This window comes from Rana temporaria, chromosome 2, assembly GCF_905171775.1.
Source record: "Rana temporaria chromosome 2, aRanTem1.1, whole genome shotgun sequence".
Lineage (NCBI taxonomy): Eukaryota > Metazoa > Chordata > Amphibia > Anura > Ranidae > Rana > Rana temporaria.
The window spans coordinates 534,855,036-534,881,551 of NC_053490.1; the positions used below are offsets into that span (position 1 = coordinate 534,855,036).

General features: G+C 47.2%; 2 protein-coding genes across 2 annotated transcripts in view; both read left to right on the forward strand.

Annotated features, from left to right (window-relative positions):
• Positions 1–26,516, forward strand: part of LOC120928084 (kinetochore protein NDC80 homolog) — a 59,329-nt gene that overhangs the window by 5,209 nt on the left and 27,604 nt on the right. The window contains exons 3-10 of the mRNA XM_040339177.1: positions 178–264; positions 2,208–2,325; positions 4,486–4,658; positions 6,625–6,727; positions 12,431–12,517; positions 14,266–14,359; positions 20,251–20,357; positions 21,697–21,841. Coding sequence (XP_040195111.1) covers positions 178–264; positions 2,208–2,325; positions 4,486–4,658; positions 6,625–6,727; positions 12,431–12,517; positions 14,266–14,359; positions 20,251–20,357; positions 21,697–21,841 — 914 coding nt within the window. The remainder of the gene's footprint in view (positions 1–177; positions 265–2,207; positions 2,326–4,485; positions 4,659–6,624; positions 6,728–12,430; positions 12,518–14,265; positions 14,360–20,250; positions 20,358–21,696; positions 21,842–26,516) is intronic.
• On the forward strand, positions 10,948–12,288 carry LOC120928085. Its single transcript, XM_040339178.1, has 2 exons — positions 10,948–12,032; positions 12,249–12,288. Exon 1 carries the CDS (start codon positions 10,980–10,982, stop codon positions 12,027–12,029), a length of 1,050 nt encoding a protein of 349 aa, XP_040195112.1. The 5' UTR covers positions 10,948–10,979; the 3' UTR covers positions 12,030–12,032; positions 12,249–12,288.

Sequence of the window (26,516 nt, forward strand, 5' to 3'; positions counted from 1 at the left end):
GGTGGAACCACCCCCAAGGATCTTGGGCCATTTGGCATTAGAGTAAATTGCCAAGCTGCTTAGAGCTTTGTTTTCTAGCTGTCCAAGGATTGGGTATCGTTGTGTTTCATTTGCCTGTATTTAGCATATGTACACATTTTGTCTCTTATGCAATTGCTTGTTTTTATTTTTCTCCAGCAAAGAGAGGCCTGGGCTGGGTAAGCTGAGTATGGCCAAGCAGAGCTCTGGGACCTCGGAGAGGAAGACCAGCTTCTTTGGAAAGAGGTAATGTTTTTGAAATTAATGGGAACCCTCCCTTCAGAGATTGACTAGAGTAAAACCTTGGTTTGCGAGCGTCGTTCCAGAAACATGCTTGTAATCCAAAGCACTTGTATATAAAAGCATTTTTTTTTTATACAGGGTAGAAAAGTGTAGCAATAAGTTGCTAAATGTTGTATCTTCATTAAATGTAACCATATTACTACACTTGGAGGCTCCTCTCTTCTTTTTTTCATACTCACTTGTGACATGACGCTACTCTTATATCAAGACATCGATTGTATATCAAGGCAACATTTATTAACCTTCTGCTTGTCTGCAAAACGCTCTCAAACCAAGGTTTTACTGTACTTGCCTTTTTTTTTTTTCTTAGTTTCTGTAAGTAAAGTATGTAAATAAGTAATTATTCTTCTTCGCTGATGGGGCGGCATTGGGGGGGGGGGCATTTATGGGTGGCACTAATAGGCGACACTGATAGCCAGCACTGACTGGCATCACTGGGCACTGATTGGCGCTTTGTTGTAATCGGTCCACTGACGATCAGTGCCCTGATTGCATGCCTCGATGTCCCCCTTTGAGGAGATACCACTGATCGGCTCTCCTCGCCACCCACTCTGTCAGTGTGAGGCGATGAGAGCAGATTATTGGCATCCCCGTGTTTACATGTGATTGGCCACAGCCGATCGCATGGTTTAAGAGCTGCGACTCTTTATAGAGTTCGGGGTCGCGCCTTGTCCTAGCAATACGGCGCGGGGAGCTGCGTGCCATCTCGGTATACCCACCCAGAAGAGAGCCACACCGTCCCTCCGTCATTTGACGGTGGGCGGGCTGCAAGCGGTTATAGTGGAACTTCACCTAGAAAGGGAAGTTCTGATTGATTGCATCCACCTTACCGCCCTCTCTCCCCCCGCCCTTTTTTTTTTTTTTAAATCATTGGCACTTTTTAAAGGGAGGGGAACAGGTACCTGGTGTTGACGGGTACCCGCTCCCACTTTCGGTGATATCGCTGCGGAGATCCGAGTGGAAGTTCAGCCCTCCCCTTCTTGCCCCATAGCCCTGTGGGACACCACACAGGTCCAAGAAGACTGTGGGACCATTCACAAAGCGCAGTGCGGCTCATGAACGCGCAGTATGAAAGTGGCTGTGATGCCACAGGGTTTCACTGCCAGTTTCCCTTGGTTAAGATATTGGCGTCTTGACCAGAAGCGGACCAAATAATTGGTTCTTGTGAGGACATTACTGGATCCTTGGACAGGTAAGTGTCCTAATATTAAAAGTCAGCGGTTACAGTATTTGTAGCTTCTGACATTTTAAATTTTATTTCGGGTGGAGACTGGAGTTCCTCTCAATTTTCCTCCCGCCCCACCCCCACCTCTATTCTTATCTAGTTCCTGGCATGTCTCTGCTCCTGCAGCCTCCTGTGATATCTCCATCACATATCTCAGGATGCTGGAGGAGTGAAGACACACAGAGGGCAGACCTGATGGCATATCATTGAGGGCCGGCTGCAAGAATGTGAAAAAAGACAGCCGGCTCCCAACGACACAGGAAAGAACTCGGTGTAGAATATTTGCATTGCCAAATGACTGAACTGTCTGGAGTGCTGTCATCTCAGGCCAGCCAATTAAAACAGCTGGGGACCGATACCTGAAGATGTCAGCGGCTGGAAGGGAGCTCTGGGAATCGTATTGCTGGAGAACGGGTGAATTTAGTTCCACTTTAAATGTATGTCTGCAAATGCTGCACATTTGATCCCTTTTTGAAAACTCTGCATACAGAAAAAGACCTGTTGATCCTGCCAGAAATCCAACGAGCTCCTAACTTCCTGTAGTGAGGTGACATCACGGTATGAAATCCCAAACCGTGTTATCCCCTCCCCCGTCTACATTAGTTTTTCTCCACCTGATATGGGGCTATCTGCAAATAATTTTATTTAATTTTTTCTCCAGGGCCAGCGGAAACAGGAACAGCCAGTATGGGGCTTTCGGAGGCTCCGAGAAGATAAAGGACCCCAGACCCCTCCATGACAAATCCTTCATCCAGCAGTGCATCCGGCAGCTGTGCGAGGTACGCCTTGTCTTTGTATTGATAAGTTGAGCCTGAAGATAGAATGTTCAGTACAATGTTGTAATAGATGGGAGCTTAGAGCCCCCACCTTGTTATACTGCCACCGCTCTATGTAGTCCAGGACCTCCATGATAGGTGTTGGATGGAGTGTAGCGGGAGATCTGTGCGCTGTTCTCTGCTTTGCATGAACACAGAGGCACTCAGCTCTGAGCACCTCCAGGTTCAGAGCTGTCCAATGCCAGCTGTTCTGATTGGAAAAGGAAGCTGACTGTAGCATAGTCTGTGCTTGATCAGCTTCAACAGAGTGCAGAGGAGACGTTGTGATCACTGTGGGGATATCTGTCCCCTTGCAGTGATGTCACTCCTCTTCTGGATACTAGGAGGACCCCACCACTGGGTCATCCAATAGAAAGTAATACAAAAAAACTCCCACTGGTAGCGCTACACCATAGAAACGGTAATCCACAGTGTTCTGTGTGGTTAAAAAGTTTCACAAAAACACCACACCCGTGCAGCTGTCAACCACTAAGGAGACATGGGCAAAAGGCAAAAGAACAAAAAATACAGCGCACAGGGGTTTAGTGAATGTCACTTTATAGTCTTAAAAATCTTTGTAAAAAACACATGTGCATGAATAGTTGAAATAGCCGTAAATAGCACACAGCAAAATAGAACATTTAAAATCTAGTAAAAATAGTCCACAATACATAAGCAGAAGTTCATGTGGAGATGGTAGAGTGGAAACGCACAGGCTTCGGGGAAGATGTTGAAAATGTGATCCAAATGGTGTGCATACGCTAGTATGCAGAGGTGATACGATACCTCAATAACAGCAGCCGCTTGTACGCCTCTATGCAGGGAGATGGAATCCGTCAGTGGAGAGATGACAACCACGCTGGTAGCAGATGTTGGCGCTGTTTACATATAGGGAGGATACTGCCGTTTAGACCACACTGGCTCAGGGGCTGATGGAAAAGAAGTTCCTTCCTCGCAACAAGGATCTCAAGCGGCGAGGGAAGTCCTGGAAGGGAACCACCAAGCCGGTTCAGTGACGCGGCCGCGTCACACGGAAGCGAGGAGGGGGAGACGGAAGCCTTGTTGCGTCACACAGGGAGAGAGAAGGAGGTGTCCGGACACCGTCCAACAAACATCAGGTGACTCCAGGAGCCAATCGGTGGGAGCAAAAAACGAGCAGTGGAAGTACTGGCGCTAGCGTCACTAAATGGATTCCCCGGGTGTCAGCACAACACATCAACTACAGTGTACTATTGCAAACATATGGGGGCATCAAAGGTAATTGTGGTGAGCCGTGACTGACATGTTTCGCGTGCCAGGACGCTTTGTCAGAGTGTCCTGGCACGCGAAACATGCCAGGATCACATTTTCAACATCTTCCCCGAAGCGTGTGCGTTTCCACTCTACCATCTCCACATGAACTTCTGCTTATGTATTGTGGACTATTTTTACTAGATTTTAAATGTTCTATTTTGCTGTGTGCTATTTACGGCTATTTCAACTATTCATGCACATGTGTTTTTTACAAAGATTTTTAAGACTATAAAGTGACATTCACTAAACCCCTGTGCGCTGTATTTTTTGTTCTTTATCCAATAGAAAGTGTCCATGTCATGCAGACAGAGAAGATTCGGGACTTGAGCATCATGTGATTGCGGCTTTGGGGAAAAATAGGGCATTTCCCTCCAAAGAGCTTGCCCACTGCTGCCATCAGTGAGAGGAGTACTGAGGCCGGGTGCTGTGATGTTTTTATTAAGCTATGTACAGCACTCTGCCGGCTCCTCCCACCAGCCATGTTCTGCAGGCCTTGCACAGAGACCCAGTGATGACACCACTGGGTCTAAAATAATGTATGTAATGGAAATGGATTGTTTGTTTGACAATAAAGTCAAAATATAAGCAGATTGTGGGGGGTTTAAATAAATTAAAAAAAAAAATATATATATATATATATATATATATATATATATATATATATATATATATATATATATATATATATAAAGCTTTAATGTAATCCCGATCTTAGTCCGTAGGGTTCAATATTGAGTTGGTCCTCCCTTTGCAGCTATAACAGCTTCACCTCTTCTGTACATAAATGCATACTAAACCAACCAGCTTCTTATTCTCTGCTTCTCTCCACAGTTTCTGAATGAGAACGGCTACTCCCAGACCCTCACCGTGAAATCACTACAGGGTCCTTCAACCAAGGATTTTCTGAAGATCTTCGCCTTCATCTATAGCTTCATCTGCACCAACTATGAACTCCCGGGCACCAAGTTTGAGGAGGAGATCCCCCGTGTATTCAAAGACCTGGGGTGAGTGTGTCTCCTCCAACATGACTTTGGAGCCTTCCTGAGCTCCGCCCACTGTCCTAAAATGAGGAGTCATTTGTCTTAAAGGGGTTGTAAACCTTTGTGTTTCACCTTCATACATCCTATGCATGAAGGTGAGAAAACAACTTGCAGTGTCCGTTCCCCCCAGCCCCTACCTCAGGGTTCGACAAAATGCGAGTGCCAGGTCGCAATTGCGACTAAAATTAGCAACCTGGCGCGGCACAGCTAGGGTATCCTGTGTCTCCGTGCGCCTCCGCCGCGCCGGCCGGTAATTGAGGCCGCGGCTTTGCGACCTTCTGCAGGTCTATGGTTCCTTCTGTAATCTGGCGCCATCTTGTGGTGGCCGTTGGTATGACAAGACAACCAGCAATGCTAATGGAGCTTCCCTCTAATTGGAACCCCCAAACATTATATATATTTTTTATTCTAACAGAGAATAAAATGGCGGTCGTTGCAATACTTTCTGTCACGCCGTATTTGCACAGCGGTCTTACAAGCGCACTTTTTTTTGGGGGGGGGGAAACACAGGGGTAACACACTTTTTATATTTTATATTGTGAAAGATAATGTTATGCCGAGTAAATTGATACCCAACATGTCATGCTTCAAAATTGCGTTTGCTTATGGAATGGCGATAAACTTTTACCCTTTAAAATCTCCTCCAAAGGCGACCTTTAAAAAAATTCTACAGGTTGCATGTTTTGAGATGCAGAGGAGGTCTAGGGCTAGAATTATTGCTCTTGCTCTACCAATCGCAGCGACACCTCACATGTGTGCTTTGAATACCGCTTACATATGCAGGCACTACTCATGTATATGTTAGCTTCTGCGCGCGAGCTTGACGGGACGGGGTGTGTTTCTGGCTCCTAACTTTTTTAGCTGGCTCCTAGATTCCAAGCAAATTTGTCAAGCTCTGCCGTAGCAAAGCACCCCCCCCCCCCCCCCCCCCCGTTTTTATTTACCTGTGCCCCAAATTTCCGTGGGCGCGATCCCGCATCGTTCTCCCGCCTCTTCTTTGCTCTTCACTGGATAGATTGATGGCAGCGCAGCCATTGGCCCTTCTCACCAGTATGGTCATTGTCTTGAGTCCCAAGCCCTACTCCAAAGAAGCCTTGGTTTCCATACACTGGCCAGAATGAGGGGGGTGTGTGGTCTAAAATGGTTTTAAATTTACAATATACAGCCCCAGTTCTGGATGTGCATCTGGCTTTTGGGGCATAAAGTAGTAATTTCCATGGCCCCTCCCACTGTTCCAAAATTAGGAATAATTCTCCTTTTTATATTATGGGATGAAAACTGTGAATATTTATATATATATATATATATATATATATATATATATATATATATATATATATATATATATATATATATATATATATTTTATATATATATATATATAATATAAAATTTAAGAAGGCGTTGCTGTTCGGTTCTGGGCTGAAATGTGAAAGGACCACAATCTACCACTAGGAGGCAGTAATTGCCAGGATCTGCTCTATGGAGTGGTGCAGGCTTTCCCTTCATTGCAGACCGTGCTTGGTGCTTTAGAATGGTACCTGGTGAGGGATGGCAGTGGAGAGATTCAAGACCACTGATAACAATACAAATGGACCCCTGCTGTATAATATCTTCCATTGTATTGTTGTGGGAGTTTTGAATTTGATGTTGACCAATATAAATCCTGTATTATAATAATCAGTTTGTGCCACACTTTACATTATAAAGGAAAACGGTAGTTACAATAAAGAGGCTTATGAGAACCCTGCTTCTGAGAGCTTACAATCTAATAGGGTATTCCCTCTTTAATTGGCCTTTTTATTACTGCTGGGATTGCCTAAATACTGTGTGCTGGCCTAGCTCCTCCACCCCTCACCTTCCTATAAATGTAGCAGCTGGTTTACTTTTTTTTTTTTTTAATTACATTCTTTTGTTTTCTCTTCCTCAGGTACCCCTTTGCGCTTTCAAAAAGCTCCATGTACACAGTCGGAGCCCCACACACTTGGCCGCAGATTGTGGCGGCTCTAGTCTGGCTAATAGACTGCGTTAAGGTAATGACTTTCAATATGGATAATGAATTTTTTTTAACCCCTTCTCACCGTCCCTGTAAAAGGTTCTGAATGCCCTGGAGGGAGGGAGATCATGTGACCAATGTGATTGGCTGTCAAAGTGGTCACATGATTGGGAGCTGGTCATGCCAGTTACTGATCATTGGTGGGCACCAAGAGCTGTCTGACAGTTCGGTCTACACTGGGAAAACAGTGAGTGCGCTCTCAGCACAGAAACCTAGGCTGCCCAGTGACCCCTATGTGTAGGTGTTAAGGCCCACCCTTTTGCGCAGCACATGTGTTGCGTCTTTAAATGGTAAAATGGAAGACAGAGAGATATAGATATTGAGATATCTATCTCTATCTTCATAAAACCAGCACCTAGTTTTAATGTTGCACTTGTGTTTGTGAACATTACTGAAAACACTGTTTACAGAGCCAGTCTGAGTGGCTCTGTACCTCCAAGATTGGTCATAGATACACTGATCACACAAATCGTAAATAGTGTACTGCAATTAGTATGTCAAGACTCAGCCTGTTGATATTTATTTATTTTTTCCCTATCCGTCTTTCAGGACAGCCACAACTTGAGAGATAGGCTCCTCCTCTTCCTTAGGAAACACTGCCCAGCCTTTAAAATCTCTCCTCCCCCTGCTAGACCTCAGTTCTTAGTGTTTCCTCCGGTGGGGAGACACTGCTAAGGAACCAGGCAGAACAGTCAGGGGACTGTGGCCATCATTATTTTTCCTATGGAGGAGGCAAGGGCTTCCTAAAGGAGATTGGGCGAAAGAACTTACCGCCAAAAGAAACGCACCCCAACCAGGTCGAGCGCGACAGACGGTTCGTGGGGGGGTCCCTATCGTGTCCACAGGACCGCGGCGGGGGGAATTCAGCTCCGGGCACCCTGATTACAGGCCGCACATTGTTTTTTTCTTTTAAAAAATGCGGGCCGAGTGGCGGGCGACGTCATTTCCGGTGCGCCTCGGAAAGGATTCCCTATGACCCGCGACTTCCGGTTCCGGGTCGCGGCGCTGATAAGAGACCCACGCGTCCTGCTGGAGGTGTCGGATACTCGTTGGGACGAGTTAGACACAGCACAACCACCCCGCTATGTCGGTGACCTCTCCGGAACGGGACCCGACTAGGGACGCTACCTCCAGCCAGTCCAAGGTAAGGGTTCCTGGGGAGGGTTCCCAAAACTTTAGACTATGTCTCTTTTCCTTCCTCTATTTTTCCCTTGGTGGTTGGGGGAGAGGAGGGAAAGACAGCAGGGCACCTAGCAGTAGTGTCTGTCTAGTGCTTCCCAGAGGGCTGTAACCAGGTTGTTATTTTAAAAAAAAAAAAAAAAACTTTTTTATATATATCTCTGCTTTTTTAATGTGGGTCCTTATGTCTTCTATTTTCCAGAAGAGCCTAGAAAAGAGCCAAGAAAAAACAGGAAGGACACATAGTTCTAAGAAGAAGTGTGCTTCCTGTAGGGATTCCCTTCCTGATTCTTGGGCAAAAGTTTTATGCAGAGATTGCATAAACTCTCTAGTTAGGGAAAGGGATGCAGAACAGGGGGATAGTCTAGCTGCTTCAGTTAAGGAACTAGCCTCTACCTTTTCCTCTTTCAAAACCCTGTTTGAAAGGGTGCAACCCCCCCTGGTACCCACACAGGTTACAGCCCACCCTGATGTTCAGGGTCCTGCACCTGCCTCTCCTGATCCTTCAGAGGAAGCAGTTGATTTTGCAGGCCCTTCTCAGGGGCAGCACTCCTTAATGGAGAATGTTGCTTTCGACTCGCAGGCAGAGTCAGGTGAAGAAGACCAGGACAGTGAGTCCAAGAAGTCTTCCAGATACAAGCTATCTCTTGAAGAGGTTGAGGAACTACTAGGGGCCATTTACACGACCCTAGGCATTCACAGTTACAGTAGTGGCCCGTAATTTAGAACACTGGCTCTCAAAGATCCAAGAACATATTGAGGCAGATACGGACAAGGACACTATTTTGGCTTCCTTCCCCACAATTTTAAAAGGGGTAGCCTACATTGCGGATGCCTCAGCAGAATCCGTCCGCATGTCAGCCAGGTCAGCAGCCCTGGCTAATTCTGCCAGAAGAGCTCTCTGGCTCAAGACTTGGTCAGGAGACATTGCGTCCAAGTCTAAGTTATGTGGGATTCCCTTTACAGGAGATCTTCTATTTGGTCCTGACCTGGAGTCAGTCTTAGACCGCACGGCGGATAAGAAAAAATCTTTTCCTTTTAAACGTAAAGCTCCACAAAAAGGAAGAGGGTTTCGTCCCCAAAGACAAACAGGGGTTCCGAAACCAGAGACTCAAAAAAGGATCTGGACACCTAGGGGTAGGGGAAGAGGAGCGATTTTTCGCCCACCTGACCAGCCCCCCAAAAAACAATGACTCCCAGATCAGAGTGGGGGGAAGGTTGGGGGCCTTCCTTCCACAATGGGAGTCTTTTTCCCCAAACAGGTACGTATTGGCGATAGTGAGAAGGGGGTATTCCCTAGAGTTCTCATGCCTTCCGCCACAGAGGTACCTGGTCACTCACCTTCCCAGAGCCAAGGAAAAAGCAGAAGCTCTAGTGGGGGCCTTGAGGGATCTGGAGGTCCAAAATGTTGTTTGCAGAGTCCCAAAAGGAGAGGAGAAAAGAGGGTTTTACTCCCACGTTTTCGTGGTAAAGAAACCCTCTGGCAAGTACAGGTTAATCCTAAACCTGAAACCGCTGAACAAGTCAGTAACATACAAAAGATTCCGTATGGAGTCAATTTTCACGGTAAGGGCCCTCCTACCACAGAATTGCTTTATGGTCTCCCTGGACCTCAGGGACGCGTACCTGCACGTACCCATTGCAGAGGGGTCTCAGGAGTTTCTACGGCTAGCGATAGACTTGGGAACTTCGGTGGTGCACCTACAGTTCCAGGCCTTGCCATTCGGTCTATCCTCCTCACCCCGCGTGTTCACAAAGGTCCTGGCGGAACCAATAGCTTTTCTGCGTCTTCAGGGAGTGGGTATAATAGCGTACCTGGACGACCTGCTTCTTTTTGCAGCCTCTCCGGAACAAGTCTCCAGGGACCTGGAACTAACCAAAAAGACCCTTATGGACCTAGGTTGGCTGTTAAACCTGGAAAAATCCAGTCTAATACCATCGCAGCGCATTCCTTATTTAGGGTACACCCTGGACTCCACCCTGCTAAGGGTCTTCCTTCCATTAGAGAAGGTTCTAAAGTTAGAAAAGTCAGTATCTGCCCTCCAGGGCAGCCATCAGGTTTCAATCAGATTCCTGATGTCAACACTAGGACTGTTAACTTCCACTCTACCGGCAGTCCAGTGGGCAGGGATTCACTTTCGGGCCCTGCAGGCCTTTGTACTCAGAATCTGGGACCACAGCTCAGAACACCTAGACGTTCTGGTACAGGTCCCAAGTCAGGTAAAGAGATCCCTCTGGTGGTGGAGAAAGATCACCAATCTGTCACAGGGTCGTCTATGGCATATCCGGTCTCCATTGATCGTCACCACAGACGCCAGCGGCAGAGGTTGGGGGGCTCACCTGGGGGTACTTCCAGCACAGGGTGTTTGGGAAGTGGCAGAGCTGAAACATTCCTCCAACTGGAAGGAGCTGAGGGCGATCGGTTTAGCTCTCATCTTCTTTCAGGAGAGACTTCGAGGACACCACGTCCAAGTGAGGTCAGACAATGCGTCGGCCGTGGCCTATGTAAACAAGCAGGGTGGCACCAGGTGTGTAGCCCTGTCGGCCATAACAACAAGAATCTTTCGCTGGGCCGAAACAAACACCCTGTCCTTATCAGCAGTTTTTCTAAGGGGGATAGAAAACAGTACAGCGGATTTCCTCAGTCGAAGTCAACTGAGGGAAGACGAGTGGTCCCTCAATCAGGAGGTCTTCCATCTTTTGGTCAAGAGATGGGGGTCTCCGGAGATAGATCTCTTCGCTTCCAGGGAGAACACAAAAACACAATGGTTTTTCTCTCGGGGCAGGGGAGAGGGAGCAAGAGGGATAGATGCCCTATCCCAGAGCTGGCGATTCGGGATTTGTTACGCCTTCCCACCCCCAGCTCTTCTACCACTGGTCCTGAGAAAATTTCAGCTGGAGAACACCTCACTTATCCTTGTGGCACCCCACTGGCCCAAGAGGGCTTGGTTTTCGGTTCTCAAGCAACTGACCACAGAACCCCCTCTTGTTCTTCCTCTTTGAGAGGATCTCCTCTCGCAGGGTCCAGTTCTGTGCCCTCAGGTACACAGATGGAACCTTGCGGCGTGGTTACTGAGGAGTCCTTGCTGAGGTCCAGAGGTTTTTCGGACAAACTGACTGCCACCCTTCTTGACAGTAGGAAGAAGGAGACACGTTCTATTTATAGAAAAGTTTGGATTCGTTTTAATACTTGGTGCCAGGAATTTTCCTTTCCAACACAAAGCCACAAGTCCGTTCTGGAATTTCTCCAGTGCGGAGCAGATAAAGGCTTGTCAGTGAGTACCCTTAAAGGCCAGGTCTCAGCACTCAGTGTGTTTCTAGAGAGCCCTCTAGCATCCAATCCCTGGGTCATCAGGTTCTTTAGGGCTTTGTCCAGACAGAAACCTTCCCAGGGACCTTCCTTCCCCAAGTGGGATCTATCACTAGTTTTACAGGTGCTAACAGGGTTGCCCTTTGAACCTTTAGACAAGTGTTCTTTAAAGGATCTAACATTTAAAACAGTCTTTTTAGTTGCAGTGACTACTGCCAGGAGGGTTAGTGAATTGGAAGCCCTGTCCATTCGTCCTCCTTTTTGTGTAATTTTCCCGGATCGAGTTGTTTTTAAAACCGATCCGGCCTTCCTTCCGAAAGTGGCTTCCAAGTTCCATAGAAGCCAGGAGGTTGTATTACCCTCATTTTGTTCCAATCCCTCTGGTGAAAGGGAATTTAAGTTCAGTACACTAGATGTTAGGAGATGTATCCTACAGTACTTGGAGCTGACTCGAGCTTTTAGGAAGTCAGACTCTTTGTTCGTTTTGTTTTCTGGGACCAGAAAGGGACAGAAAGCGTCTCGGCGCACTATTGCTAGGTGGCTCAGACTAGTTATTGGGCAGGCTTACTCCTTAACTGGTAGGGAAGTCCCTACAGGAATTAAGGCACACTCTACTCGGGCGGTGGCTACTTCTCAGGCTGAAAGGGCTGGAGCGACGCCAGATCAAATATGCAAAGCCGCAACTTGGTCCAGCTACGCCACTTTCATCAAGCATTACAGAGTAGATCTGGTGTCAGCAGGTGAACAAGCCTTTGGGAGAAAAGTCTTGCAAGCCGTGGTCCCACCCTAAATTGTAAGTACTCGATTATCCTCTCAAGTTGTGGCTGTCCTGAAAGACGGATAGGGAAAAATGGAGTTACACTTACCGGTAACGTCCTTTCCAGTAGTCTTTCAGGACAGCCCTAGTTACCCTCCCGAAAAGTAAGAAGAAGGGGTTTCTAATCCAGGAACATAGTATGATATTGATGTGTTAACTATGGATTACTAACATGTTCTTGTGTCTCCCCAGCGGACCGGAGTGCTCGTATAAAAACTGAGGTCTAGCAGGGGGAGGAGAGATTTTAAAGGCTGGGCAGTGTTTCCTAAGGAAGAGGAGGAGCCTATCTCTCAAGTTGTGGCTGTCCTGAAAGACTACTGGAAAGGACGTTACCGGTAAGTGTAACTCCATTTTTTTCTCTTTTCTCTTATCAGCTGATGTGGGCAATACAGCAGGAGAATAATGTATTCGAGGAGCCTCAGTTTGGTGCACCAAGTGAGAATGGGATTGACTTCAACCAGGTACGGTCACCTTTGTCTCTTTTATCCCATATCTATGACCATATAAGGGTTGTTTGTCTCTCTGGTCGTACGGGGTCATGTGTCCTTCTTTCCATTATACATCTGGTCATAGATGGATCATGTGTCGCTCTAACCTTTGGTCATAGATGGGTCATGTGTCCATCTGTCCTCCATACCGCTTGTCATAAATGGGCCATGGCTCCCTCTAACCCCTGTCCATAGATGTGCCATGGCTCCCTCTAACCCCTGTCCATAGATGTGCCATGGCTCCCTCTAACCCCTGTCCATAGATGTGCCATGGCTCCCTCTAACCCCTGTCCATAGATGTGCCATGGCTCCCTCTAACCCCTGTCCATAGATGGGCCATGGCTCCCTCTAACCCCTGTCCATAGATGGGCCATGGCTCCCTCTAACCCCTGTCCATAGATGGGCCATGGCTCCCTCTAACCCCTGTCCATAGATGGGCCATGGCTCCCTCTAACCCCTGTCCATAGATGGGCCATGGCTCCCTCTAACCCCTGTCCATAGATGGGGCCACGGCTCCCTCTAACCCCTGTCCATAGATGGGGCCACGGCTCCCTCTAACCCCTGTCCATAGATGGGGCCACGGCTCCCTCTAACCCCTGTCCATAGATGGGGCCACGGCTCCCTCTAACCCCTGTCCATAGATGGGGCCACGGCTCCCTCTAACCCCTGTCCATAGATGGGGCCACGGCTCCCTCAAACCCCTGTCCATAGATGGGGCCACGGCTCCCTCTAACCCCTGTCCATAGATGGGGCCACGGCTCCCTCTAACCCCTGTCCATAAATGGGCCATGGCTCCCTCTAACCCCTGTCCATAGATGGGGCCACACCTCCCTCTAACCCCTGTCCATAACTGGGGCCACGGCTCCCTCTAACCCCTGTCCATAGCTGGGGCCACGGCTCCCTCTAACCCCTGTCCATAGATGGGGCCACGGCCCCCTCTAACCCCTGTCCATAGATGGGGCCACGGCCCCCTCTAACCCCTGTCCATAGATGGGGCCACGGCCCCCTCTAACCCCTGTCCATAGATGGGGCCACGGCCCCCTCTAACCCCTGTCCATAGATGGGCCACGGCTCCTTCTAACCTCTGAATCTCATATCTCTGTCCATAGAGGGTCATGTGTCCCTCTGTCCCTCATATATCTGGTCAGAGAGGGGTCACTCCACTGGTCCAATTTCTCCTTGCATCTTCAGCTGTGTATTCTTCTTGAACTTCTTCTAATTAATTTTTCTCTGCTTTAAAAGACCCTGTCACCAACTTAAAATGGTTTTAATTCGCTCACAATGTCATTAAACACTTGATAGAAAATGTCATTATTCTACAATAATTTCCTCTTTGTATATCATAGTCCTCTCCTCTTCTGGGTAAGTATAATTGCTGTTTGAGCTCCTCCAGCCTTCGCCTCCCTACATAACCCTTTTATGTAGCTTCCATGGGAAGCGCAAAGAAAAATACTATAGAGTATCAGTTGAGTGATGGCTTGGGCTGATGACATCACATCCAAGATGGCGGCACCCAGCAGCAGTCTCTGAGCTTTTGGATGTCTACACAAGGGAAGATTATATTGGGACAGAACATGCTTGAAATGGGTTACATGCACATAACATCTTTTTGTTGACATGAATGGTCTGGTGACAGGGTCTCTTTATTCTTCTTCTTTTTTTTTTTTTTACATGCAAACCTCTTCCGGGACAGGTCTGTAATCTTCTTTGTGTGTTTGTAGGTGTTCCTGGACTACACTGTGAAGTGCTATGATCAGTTTATGGAGGGGAGTGACACACACGAGGAAGCGGACGCGGAGTTGTGCGCCAGACTCAGTAAGTGATGTTCCCGAGCTGTTCTTCTAATCTCAGTCTGTCCGATAGCTGACGTCCCTCAGACCCCCATTCACACCCCGGTGTATCATGGCTCCAAAATGCTCAGGAAGAAAAATATCCTGAACAGTGTCCTGCAAACATAGTGAGTGTTTCCCCTCCCAGCAAGGTAGCAGTGCTGAGCACCCCGACCATCCAGTGCTCCGCCCTGTGCGCTCCCTCACTCCCTTTTACTTCCCTATCCCGACTACCTTATATTTTAACTCCAGGAGTATATCATGATTTTCGAAATGCTAGAGGAATGCTTAAATGATGCATTACAATTTAACTAAACCCTTTTTGATTTTTAGTCAAGTAAAATGTACTAAAAGGGTTAAGCTGACTCTTGGAACCTCACAGAGGTATTCAGTTGTATGATCCTTTAAACACCGCAAACAGGTATCCTTAAATAGAAGTACAAGCCGCTCACCTGAACGAATGGACTTGTGTGTGAGCAGCCGGTCAAATGCGCTGTTCCCTCAGAAAAGAGGGGTTGTTTGGTTCACCGGTGACTCCTTGAGTAGACTATTTCTCCAGAGGACTCCAAACGATAGGTGGTCGTCCGATAGACTCTCCCGTGGAATGGTATCATGGAAAAGTATAAAACAGACGCATAGTGCTCTCCGTATGATCACAAAGGCAATAAAATTTATTAAAAAAAAGGGGGTGCACTAGGATATAGTGCTCTATTTGTGAGTACCCCCTTTTTTTAATACATTTTATTGCCTTTGTGATCATACGGAGAGCACTATGTGTCTGTTTTATACTTTTCCATGATACCATTCCACGGGAGAGTCTATCGGACGACCACCTATCGTTTGGAGTCCTCTGGAGAAATAGTCTACTCAAGGAGTCACCGGTGAACCAAACAACCCCTCTTTTCTGAGGGAACAGCGCATTTGACCGGCTGCTCACACACAAGTCCATTCGTTCAGGTGAGCGGCTTGTACTTCTATTTAAGGATACCTGTTTGCGGTGTTTAAAGGATCATACAACTGAATACCTCTGTGAGGTTCCAAGAGTCAGCTTAACCCTTTTATCACTCCGATTTGATCACTGTTTGGACTTGATTTATTATTGTTATCACTTTAAGCGCTGCACTGCTTTTTTCTATATGCTACATTTGAGGACTCTATTGGCCTACAGTGTTCAGCTGCTCTGTTTATTGTTTTGTTCCGTTGCGCAGTTTGTTTTTCTCTTTATAAGTAAAATGTACTGGAGACCAAAACTGAAATGGCATTTTAGTGAAGATTTGACATCGAAATTAACACTTAAACACATTTTTGAGCATTTTCCGGTTAAAATGTAATAATTAAAAATGATGCGATTTTGACATTTTTATGAATTGAATACATTAATCCCTAATGCTAACCCAACCAAAACAAACCTAAGAATAATATTGAATGGGAGATCCCTCATGGGGTTTTTTTTTTTTTTTAGCAGCAATGTATTGTATAAAACAAGTAACAAGTTGTTTTTATATAAAAAAAAAATATATATATATATATATATTTTTTTTTTTATTCCATGTAATAAAATATATAAAACAAAAGGGAATAGGACATGGGAGTCATAAAAAGCAATTACTGGTAATAACATCAAGAACTTATCTCAAAGGAACATTTGACACATGGACTCAAAATTAGAACAATGAATTCATATGAAATTCCACATATATTAACCCTACGCGTTTCGATCAAAGGTTTATGGTTAACGGTCTTCTTCAGGGAATATATGTTCAGTTCCTTGGCGAGAAAGTTGTATTTCATGGCCGACTAAATTGCTGCTAAAAATGAACCAAGCCCAGATGACTCCGAGGTGTCTCCGTGCTTCAGGTCCCCCACGAGAAGAAGCCCCACCTCCATCCATTTTACATGAAGTCACCCCCCCCCCTCATCAGCACTGGGGGGAAAAAAAGAGGGGACTCCTGGTGAAAGGGTACAACCCGGAGACCACCCGTGATTTTTCTAGATTGAAAAGAAATAAAATATGTGTAATTCCTTATATTCAACCATAAACTTTTGGTCAAAACGCATAGGGATTTATATATGTGGAATTTCATATGAAATCATTGTTCTAATTTTAAATCCATGTGTCAAATGTTCCTTTTATTTATGAGATATGTTCTTGATGTTACGACCAGTAATTGCCTTTTATGACTCCCATGTAATTATGCCCTTTTTGTTTTTGATACTTTTATACAAAATCTGTGTGTGTGTCTATCTATCTATCTATCTATCTATCTATCTATTTATCTATCTATCTAGGGCTTTTTTTCCTCAGACAATAGGTGCAGGAACTCCCATACCAACCTCCCAGTTAGACAATATAGAACCAAGTATCATTTTGTGGTGCTAAGTAATTTATATGGAATTTGGTAATGATATCAAGAAAAGCAGTAAAATAGATCCCCTGCAGCCAGCAACAATAGATCCCCCAAACAACAATGGCCCACCCACAACATAATTTACCCGCCAGCAACAATAGACTCACGGCAGCATCAACAGATCTCTGTACAGCCAGCATTAATAGACTCTCTGGCTGCCATCAACAATAGACCCCCTCCCCCAACAGTAGATCTCTTTCAACAACAACTGACCCCCCCTCCAGCAACATAAGACCCCCCTAGAAACAATTGGTCCCCCACCAGCAAAAATAGATCCATAGCAGTGAGCATCAATGCCCTGCAGCGCACCCCTTGCTATTACATACAGTCAGTTCAGAAGGTGCCGGAACTGCGTTCCCCCGCGTTCCCGCTGAAAAAAAGCCCTGTATATATGTATATGTATCTCTATCTATCATTATCTAGTATAATCTATAGTGTGTGTGTGTGTGTGTGTGTGTGTGTTTTTATATAAACAACATGTTACTTGTTTTATACAATACCATGCTGCTAAAAAATCCATGAGGAATCTCCCATTCAATTATATTAAATCGGGGTGTGCAGCACCCACAACTCTTTCAAATGTTACTATTCTAAATAATAATTAAATGAACCCCTAACAAGAATAAATGCATAAATAATACATAAGAAAAATATCTTGGCCCCTAACAACCCCCCAACAAACTAAATACAGAAGAATAATAAATAAACCTTAAATTAATACATAATAAGAAAAACAAATAATTTAAAGTGATACTATGGGTTCTTTTTTTTTTTTTTTAACAAAAATGTTCTTACCTCCACTGTAATTGAAGGTAATTTGTTGGGGCACTCGCTAATTAAGAATAATAATTAGTAAATAAATAATCTAAAGTCTAAATCTAAAATCCCAGAATGAAAAAAGTGGATGACAAAATACAACATCAAAAATGTGCAGCACTAAGGTGCATGATAGGTAATAAGTGCTAATCAGGAGGTGCATCCATACATTGAAAATAAATTCAAGCAAACGGCACTGGATGTGCAAAATAAGTCCAATGTAAATTATATATATATATATATATATATATATATATATATATATATATATATATATATATATATATATATATATATATATTTTACTCTATCTTCATGCAATTGTGCAAAAACGCATTAAAGGTGCAAAATTACAAAATTCCGGATCAATTAAATAAGTGCTAATCAGGAGGTGCATCCATACATTGAAACTAAATTCAGCAAACGGCACTGGATGTGCAAAATGAGTCCAATATAAACAATAAAAATAAATATCTTCATGCAATTGTGCAAAAACGCATTGAAAGTGCAAAAAAAAAGATCCAAACATGCAAAAAAAAAATATGTAAAAAGTAAAGTCCACAACGTTTTCCAAATGTACAGTGCTCAGAAAGTGCTTCACTCCCCACGTGCCCAGTCTCACCAGCCTCTTACCTCTAAGAGGCTTAAAATAAGCCTTATGTGAATTTTCAATGGCAGCTCCTCTTTCCCTCCAAATGCAGCAGCGTTGCAGATCAACTTCACTTCACAAAGGCAGCGCTTAGCCAGTGTACAAGTCCCTCTTCATTTGAATCAATGACTCCCCATAAGGCACATATGGAAGGAATAACGCTCACAATAGTGTAAAAACGTCAGCATAATTTTAATATAGACATAATAAACACTCACATTTCAGTTAAGGATCTCAAACATCAGACATCAAACACAGTAGTATCTCCACTCCCGGCCGAGAGCGGAGACAACGTCACCAACAGCTCACTTCCCTCACGCGTATCGTGGCTGTGAACGCCACTTAATCATAGGGTATCTTACCTCCACTGTGCAGTTTGCACAGAGTGGCCCTGAATGTCCTCTTCTGAAGTCCCAAGACGGCTGTCTCGGCTCCTCCCCCGCAAGAGCTATCCCCCTCTGGGAAGCTCTTTCCCGAGGGGGTTACCTTGCGATCGCGCTCCTGTGTTATACACTCAGCGTGCATAGCTGCCGAGTATGACTCGGCCCTGGCGGCCGCGTCATTGGATTTGATTGACGGCAGCGGGAGTCAATGGCTGCACTGCTATCAATCCAATGAGGAGCCGATCTGCCATGGAGAGAATGATGCGGGATCGCGCCCTCCAGAAATTTGGGGCTCAGGTAAGTAAAACGGGGGCTCGGGGGGGCTGGACACAGTAAGGTGTTTACACCAAGGTTTACAACCCCTTTAACCCCTAAGGCTTCTTTCACACTATGGATTGTATGTCCGTTTTATAATATCCGTATTACACCTATTAACGGACGTTTATTAACGGATTTAATAACGGATACATACGGATAAATATTTTACCATTCTTCCTTTATTGAAAACGGATAATGTTTATCCGTATACATCCGTTATATCATTCCTTTCTAACGTCCGTTAATAAAAACCATTTCACCCTTTCTTGGAGTCCAGCTCCAGAAGTCTTTACTGAGCATGCTCAGTAAAATTAACGTCCGTTAACATAACGGACATTTACGGAGACATTTACTAACGTCCGTGCGCCATAGACTTCAATGTTAAAATATAACGGACGTTAATATATCCGTTACTTGCAACGGACAAAAAATGGACAAAAAATAGTGCAAGACCCGTCACATATTCCGTTATAACTAACGTCCGTACGTTATTACGGATCTTTACGGAACATAAAAAAATCCCATAGACTTTAATGATATTTTATAAAGGACGTATAACTTCCGTTTTTTAACATTATCTGACGGATTTTAATACGGATTATTAAAACGGATTTATTTTGTAGTGTGAAAAGGGCCTAACAAATATAATGCATATAAAATAATAAAAAAACGTTTTAATCTGTTACTAAACCCAGGACCCTGCATTTGGTATATCTGTTCTTCCACAGTACACAAAAATGCAATTATTTTAGTAAATATAAACTGCTAAATACCTTTCTCTCATAGCAGTCTTGTGACTTCTACCAGTGTCTGGTTAAAGCTTGTAGGAGGAGCTTTCATACTACTCTGACTGTCCTATCAGGATGCAGGACCCCTGACCCTCTGTCTGGACAGCGCTGTTTGGCACTGTGCTGATCACCTGCACTCTCCCAAGAAAAAAATACTGTCTAGCAGTACACACCTAAGTGAGCATGTGCAGCCTGTCCCCTAGCTCTGTAAATATCAGGAAATATATTGGAGACGGTGGAAGAAGGGGAGGATCAGAGAAGACAGGCTCAAATAGCCTTTTTTACACAATGCAGATGATTAGTTCCTTAGGTTCCACAGTATGCCAATCATGCTTTACTGCACTGAACCTGAAGCACTTGACTAGGGGGGGAAAAAAATGTCTGACAAATGAAGAACCTGCCAGAGAAAGACATTGGCAAAAAAAAAAAAAGCCAAAGCTTGTGTATGGATGTCTCAATATGTGACATTTAAACTGTGTATTTGGGCTTCTAACTGGCATCTGTATCTCCTTCAGAGTCGCTGTATGCTGTAGACGAGGGTCACCTGGAGTCGCTGCAGGCGGAGACTCGGAGCTTGGTGGAAGAAATCGAGAAGCTGGAGAGAGAAAAGGAGCGAGAGCCGGTAAGTGCCGTTCTTCTGGGTGCAATTCCATATCTTGGGGTGGGCAGATTGAGGGCAGGCGTTGGCTTGGCGGTAGATTCCTTGTATTGTGCAGCAGCCTTATTGTCATCTCCCTATCCTACCCCCCTCTCCCTCTCCTATCCTACCCCCCTCTCCCTCTCCTACCCCCCTCCCCCTCTCCCTATCCTACCCCCCTCTCCCTATCCTACCCCCCTCTCCCTATCCTACCCCCCTCTCCCTTTCCTACCCCCTCTACTCCCTCCCCTATCCTATCCCCCCTCTCCCTATCCTATCCCCCCCTCTCCCTATCCTATCCCCCCCTCTCCCTATCCTATCCCCCCCTCTCCCTATCCTATCCCCCCCTCTCCCTATCCTATCCCCCCCTCTCCCTATCCTATCCCCCCCTCTCCCTATCCTATCCCCCCCTCTCCCTATCCTATCCCCCCCTCTCCCTATCCTATCCCCCCCTCTCCCTATCCTATCCCCCCCTCTCCCTATCCTATCCCCCCCTCTCCCTATCCTATCCCCCCCTCTCCCTATCCTATCCCCCCCTCTCCCTATCCTATCCCCCCCTCTCTCTCTCTCTCTCTCTCTCTCTCTCTCTCTCTCTCTCTCTCTCTCTCTCTCTCTTTCTCTTTCTCCTCCCCCTCTCTCTTCCCCCTCTCTCTTCCCCCCTCTCTCTTCCCCCCCCTCTCTCTTCCCCCCTCTCTCTTCCCCCTTCCTTCCTTCCTTCCTCCCTCCCTTCCTTCCTTCCTTCCTTCCATTCCATCCCATCCCATCCCATCCCCAAAATGATTTATAATCACGTGCTATGTGCCTTGGAACACGCCAGCTCTCTAGCTCCTTGCGTGTCGTAGCCCTCTCCTCTTCTTCTGGGAGTGTCTAATTACTGTCTGAGCTGGCCTAGCTCCTCCACTCACCTTCCAACATCAACTTTTTTTATTTTTTTGTAGCTTCTAGGGCAGGGGTAGGCAACCTGGGGGCCCTCCAGCTTTTGCAGAACTACAAGTCCCATCATGCCTCTGGGTGTAATTGTAACTGTCAGCCTTGCAATGCCTCATGGGAAATGTAGTTCCACAAAAGTTGGAGGGCCCCAGGTTACCTACCCCAGTTTTAGGGGAAGACAACCCCCCCCCCCCAATGGCGTTGAAATGACTATAATGCAAATGCGACTTTGCATAACATATGGTGTGCTTATGCAGAATGAGTATTTTTTCCATCTCTCCAGAGGGGGTATCCTTGTATAGGACGGTAGTTGGAAGTGGCGCCCCCTAGGCACGTATTACCTGCATACCGGTGGTTTGATCTGTATTGATCTGATTTATTTTGATTGTTTCAGGACCGATTGGCCTCCATGAGGAAACTGAAGGCCTCTCTGCAGACCGACATCCAGAAATATCAGAATTACCTGACCGAGATAGAGTCTCATTCTGCGTTGATGGACCAGCGTGTCAGCAGTGTCACCGACGAACTGGAGGCCACAGGTGAGTGCAGAATCCTCCCTGAGCAACACAGAACAACCAATCAGATTTATCAAGACTGGTCATTGGGGTTCTCGCTCTTCAGCATCTGATTGCACTTTCTGATTCTGCCTTTTGTTGTTGTAAAGTTTAGCTAAAAGCAGTTTGTCATGTGACATCGCATTTTACATGTGGCATGCTGGTATGTTGGTATATTATTATAGTTTCTAGAAAAAAAATTGGTCGCGCTAAACCTATAATAATTGCACACCTAAATGCAACCTAAGTGAATGGACTTGCATGAAATATAAATGCTGTAAAAAATAACATGACAAACAGCGGGAGTTCACCCATAAAACAATTTTCTCTTTCGTTCATAGACGGACACAGCCTTCATTGACCTTAGGGTTATGCTTCTTCCTACCAGGAGATTTAGGCAGAATTCTACAGCACTTAAGGTGTTAAAAACTTTCCTTCATGCTGCTCCTCCCAGGGGGCGTGGCTCCCCCAGGCATAACCCACACCCTGCTTTAGCAGCCTCAGTTTGTTTTCTGCCTAACGACAGGAGGTCAAGGCTATCTCTGGAGTTCCTGGACTCTGGAGTTTTTTTTCTGGCGATTTTTCTCGCTTTTTTTATTATTTTGTTCCTGCATTTTTGAATCCTGCGATTCTTCTATCAACAGCCGACTGGGTGACAGGCTGGGTCCTCGACTCTTGTAGTCCCCCCATGTTCGGCCTTCGAGCGTGTGCCGGCCCTCAGCTCAGCTTTGGGACGTCCACGACAGGCCCCATTGCTCCAGGGGCGGCCGGGGAACTTTGGTTCTAGGGCACACATATGACCGGTCTCTATGGCTTTGTCACAGTGTGTCTGGCCGACAGCCATGCCGTTTACGGACGTTGGTTCTGTCTGGGATACCTCCAGCCGGGTAGTCGCAGGACAGGTAAGTAGTGGCCCCTTACTCAGGTAAGTGGTCTGGCTGGTGGTTTCCCTGGGGAGGTCGACTGAGGGTCCGCCCTGCTTTCCTCTCTCCCCTTCCTCTCCCTCCTTCCCCTGACTGGGTAGTGGCTGTGAAGGGGGGCCTCCTGGGTTTTCTTTGTTACCACCGGGGCCCGTGTGTTGTTAGGGGGACTGTGTTGTTACTCTGGGGGGTGCTGCTGTGTGCTGCTGTGTTCTATGAGGTAATTTTTACCTCAGACAGCGGCCGTCTTGGAAATCTCCTTGGTAACGCTGTGATTCTTTTCTGAGGTAACAGACAAAGCAGTCAGGGCTGCTGTGTTCTATGAGGTAATTTTTACCTCAGACAGCGGCCGTCTTGGAAATCTCCTTGGTAACGCTGTGATTCTTTTCTGAGGTAACAGACAAAGCAGTCAGGGCTGCTGTGTTCTATGAGGTAATTTTTACCTCAGACAGCGGCCGTCTTGGAAATCTCCTTGGTAACGCTGTGATTCTTTTCTGAGGTAACAAAGCAGTCAGTGCTGCTGTGTTCTATGAGGTAATTTTTACCTCAGACAGCGGCCGTCTTGGAAATCTCCTTGGTAACGATGTGATTCTTCCCTGAGATGACTCGGCACAGCCTCTGGTCAGTTTTAGTGCTGTTACAGTTTTAGTGCTGTGAATCTTCCATGAGGTGAATACACATCACAGTCAGCACATCAGAGCACACCTGAGGTTTTTCAGCTCCCTCTGCAGCTGGGTGGGGTGGTGAATACCGGGGGCCCCCATGCTCTGCAATAGCAGCAAGGAGGTGACCAGTGGGGTTTTTTTGTCCTGCCTTGCAGGGTGGGTGACTCAGCGCTGACACTATGGAACTCAAGCTATGCCTGAGTTAACCCTTAACGCCCCTCCCCCTGCCACATCTGTTATGTTGGCTGTCCTGGGTTTCTTGCCAGGTTTGAAGCAGCTAGTGCCCGGATGGGGGGTAAAAAAGCGCCCCCTCCCTGAAGCCTGCTTCTGGGGATGACACAGAATCGCTGTTTTTTTCTGGTTCTGTTATGTCAGAGGCTGCGGGTTTTAACCCTTATGGATAGTGAGGATGACTCTGCTGCAGTCAGTTGCTGGCAAGAATTTGTTGGAGCTCTTGTTTCTGCGGTGCGTGAGGCTCTAAAAATTGAGGATGTGGCGGAGACACCTCCGTGTCAGTACCAGCAGACTACCACGCATCGCTGAAGTGTTTCCTTGTGTTCCTTATTTGGACTATATGTTATACAAGGAATGGGATGCACCGCAAAAAGTTTGTCAAAAAACTTTGCAACCCGTTACCCCCTTGAGGGGGGCTTTAAAAAAAAAAAAAAAAAAAAAAAAAAGTAGGTCTCTCCTCCGCCAGTGGACCCCCCTGTGTCCAGACTGCGCAAGGCCACCACATTGCCTGTGGAAGGGGCTCCTGCATTTCAGGATCCCGCTGATAGGAGAGTGGAGGCCGTGGCCCGCTCCCTATTCACGGTGGTGGGTTCGGCGGTGAGGCCGGCTCTGGCCGGGGCCCTGGCAGGCCCCGACTAAAAGGGCGAAGCTCCTGCTGCAGGAGCTGGAAGAAGGACCTCTAAGGTGGCCTTGGTGATCACCGTTAAGGGTGAACGGTCCTTTTGGGTCTTCCCTGACTGGCATCATTGAGGATGCCACAGGTGGTAAGCGCATGCTGTTCCCACGGTTTGGGAAGGGCTAGGGACCTCGCCCTGTGCAAGGACCCTCCTTGCCTACCTCCGAGCGTTTTTTCGCTCGCCCTGTGCGGTGGGGGTAGGTCTACATGGTGCTTGAATCCCCGCTGCGGGGTAGCAGCGCACCGGATACCGCATGCCTAACAAGTCTGCGGACATACCTGCTTCCGCCTGAAGGTCTGCTCCCGCCCGTGTCTCGGGTGGGAGACTGGCTTCGCATTGCGAAGTGTTTTCCTTGGGGTACAAGATTGAGTTTCTCTCTTGTCTGCCAAACAGGTTTTTTTCCCTCCGGCTTCTGGCCTCCTCCGGTTCGCCGGTTGACTCCGTCAGGGGCTGTCCAGGATCTTCTGGTCAGGGGAGTGATTGTGCCAGTTCCCTCGTTGGAACGGTCTCGGGGTTTTACTCCATTCTGTTTGTGTCCCCATGGAGGATGGGGCCCGGTCGATCCTGGGCCTCAAGTCCCTCGTTTTGTTTTTGTCGGGTTTTTCTGGCATCCTTGGATGTCATGAACGTGTACCTGCATATCCTCAAACCACCAGAGATTCTGTGCTTTGCGGTCGGGGGGGACCATTTTCAATGGTGTCCTTCCCATTCGGCGGGTTTTCGCCAAGGTGCTCGTACCGATACTGGCCCGGCTGTGACAGCGGGGGTTTGTTATCATGGGATGTCTGGACGACATTCTCCTACGAGCTTCTTCGAGCTCTGCATTGGTGGAGCCGTGTCTATCACGTGTCAGGCTCTTAGAGTGTTCGGCTGGTTTCTGGATTGTCCTGAAATCAGGGTTGATTCCGTCTCAGGGATACCAGAGACTGGTCCTGGATTCCTCCGGGGCGGGAGTGTTTTTCTCCTAGCGGAAAAATTTCAGACTCTGCTATCTGCTGTGCAGCAGTTGCCGACCCAGAAGCGGTCATCTCTGCGATTCTGCAGGAAGGTTCTGGGTCAGTTGGTAGCCTCTTTCGAGGCGGTTCCGTATGCCCAATTCCACGCCAGGGTACTACGGAGGGAACTGCTGTCACGATGGGACTAGCTTCCGTCATCTCTGGATTACCAGATTCAGTTGAGTCATCTGATCATGTCTCCCCTGGTATGGTGGCTGGCGTTTGCGGTGCTTCGGGCCGGAAAGTCATTTTTCTGCAGGCCACTGGACAGTGGTCACGACGGATGCCAGCCTCTCCGGTTGGGGAGGGGCGCTTGGGGCACCCAGTCAGCCCAGGGGCACTGGACTCAGGTGGAGTCCTGCCTACTGATCAACGTTCTGGAGCTCCGAGCAATCAAGCTTTGCCTTACCAGGTGGTCCCTGGATCTACAGGGCCGACCGGTCAGGATCCTGTCCGATAACACCACGTCCGTGGCGTAGGTTGATCATCAGGGAGGCACACGGAGTTCTGTTGCAGCGACGGGGGTCGCGCGCATCCTTTCGGTGGGCCGAAGGGTCCGTTCCGGCTCTATCGGCCGGGTACATTCCGGGAATACGGAATTGGCTAGCCGACTACCTAAGTCGCACTGCACTGGGCCAAGGAGAGTGGTCTCTCCACCCGCAGGTGTTTCGGGGTCTGTGCCGAAAGTGGGGCACTCCGGACGTGGACCTTCTAGCGTCCCGTCTCTATATCGGTAGGTGCCACGGTTCGTGGCCAGGTTTAAGGACCCGTGGGCGGACGCGTCAGGCGCGTTGGTGGCTCCTTGGGGTCGCTGTCGCCTACTTTACACCTTCCCTCCTCGGAAGCTTCTTCCTCGCCTGCTGCGCAGAGTAGAAGCTGTAGGGATTCTATCGGTCCTGATTGCCCCAGATTGGCCGCGTCGCTTCTGGTACGCGGACCAGGTGCGTCTGCTGGCAGACGCCCCCTAGCGTCTTCCCCTGGGAATTGATTTTCTGTTACAGGGTCCAATCTTCCACCCTGTTTCACAGCCACCGGCCTTAGCGGCGTGGCTGTTGAGAGCCAGGGGCTTAAGGACCGAGGCCTATTGGGCTCGGTGGTCTCTACCGTGCTGCCTGCACGGAGGTCTACCTCACGTAGGTTTTTTCCTCATACATGGAAGGCCTACTTCT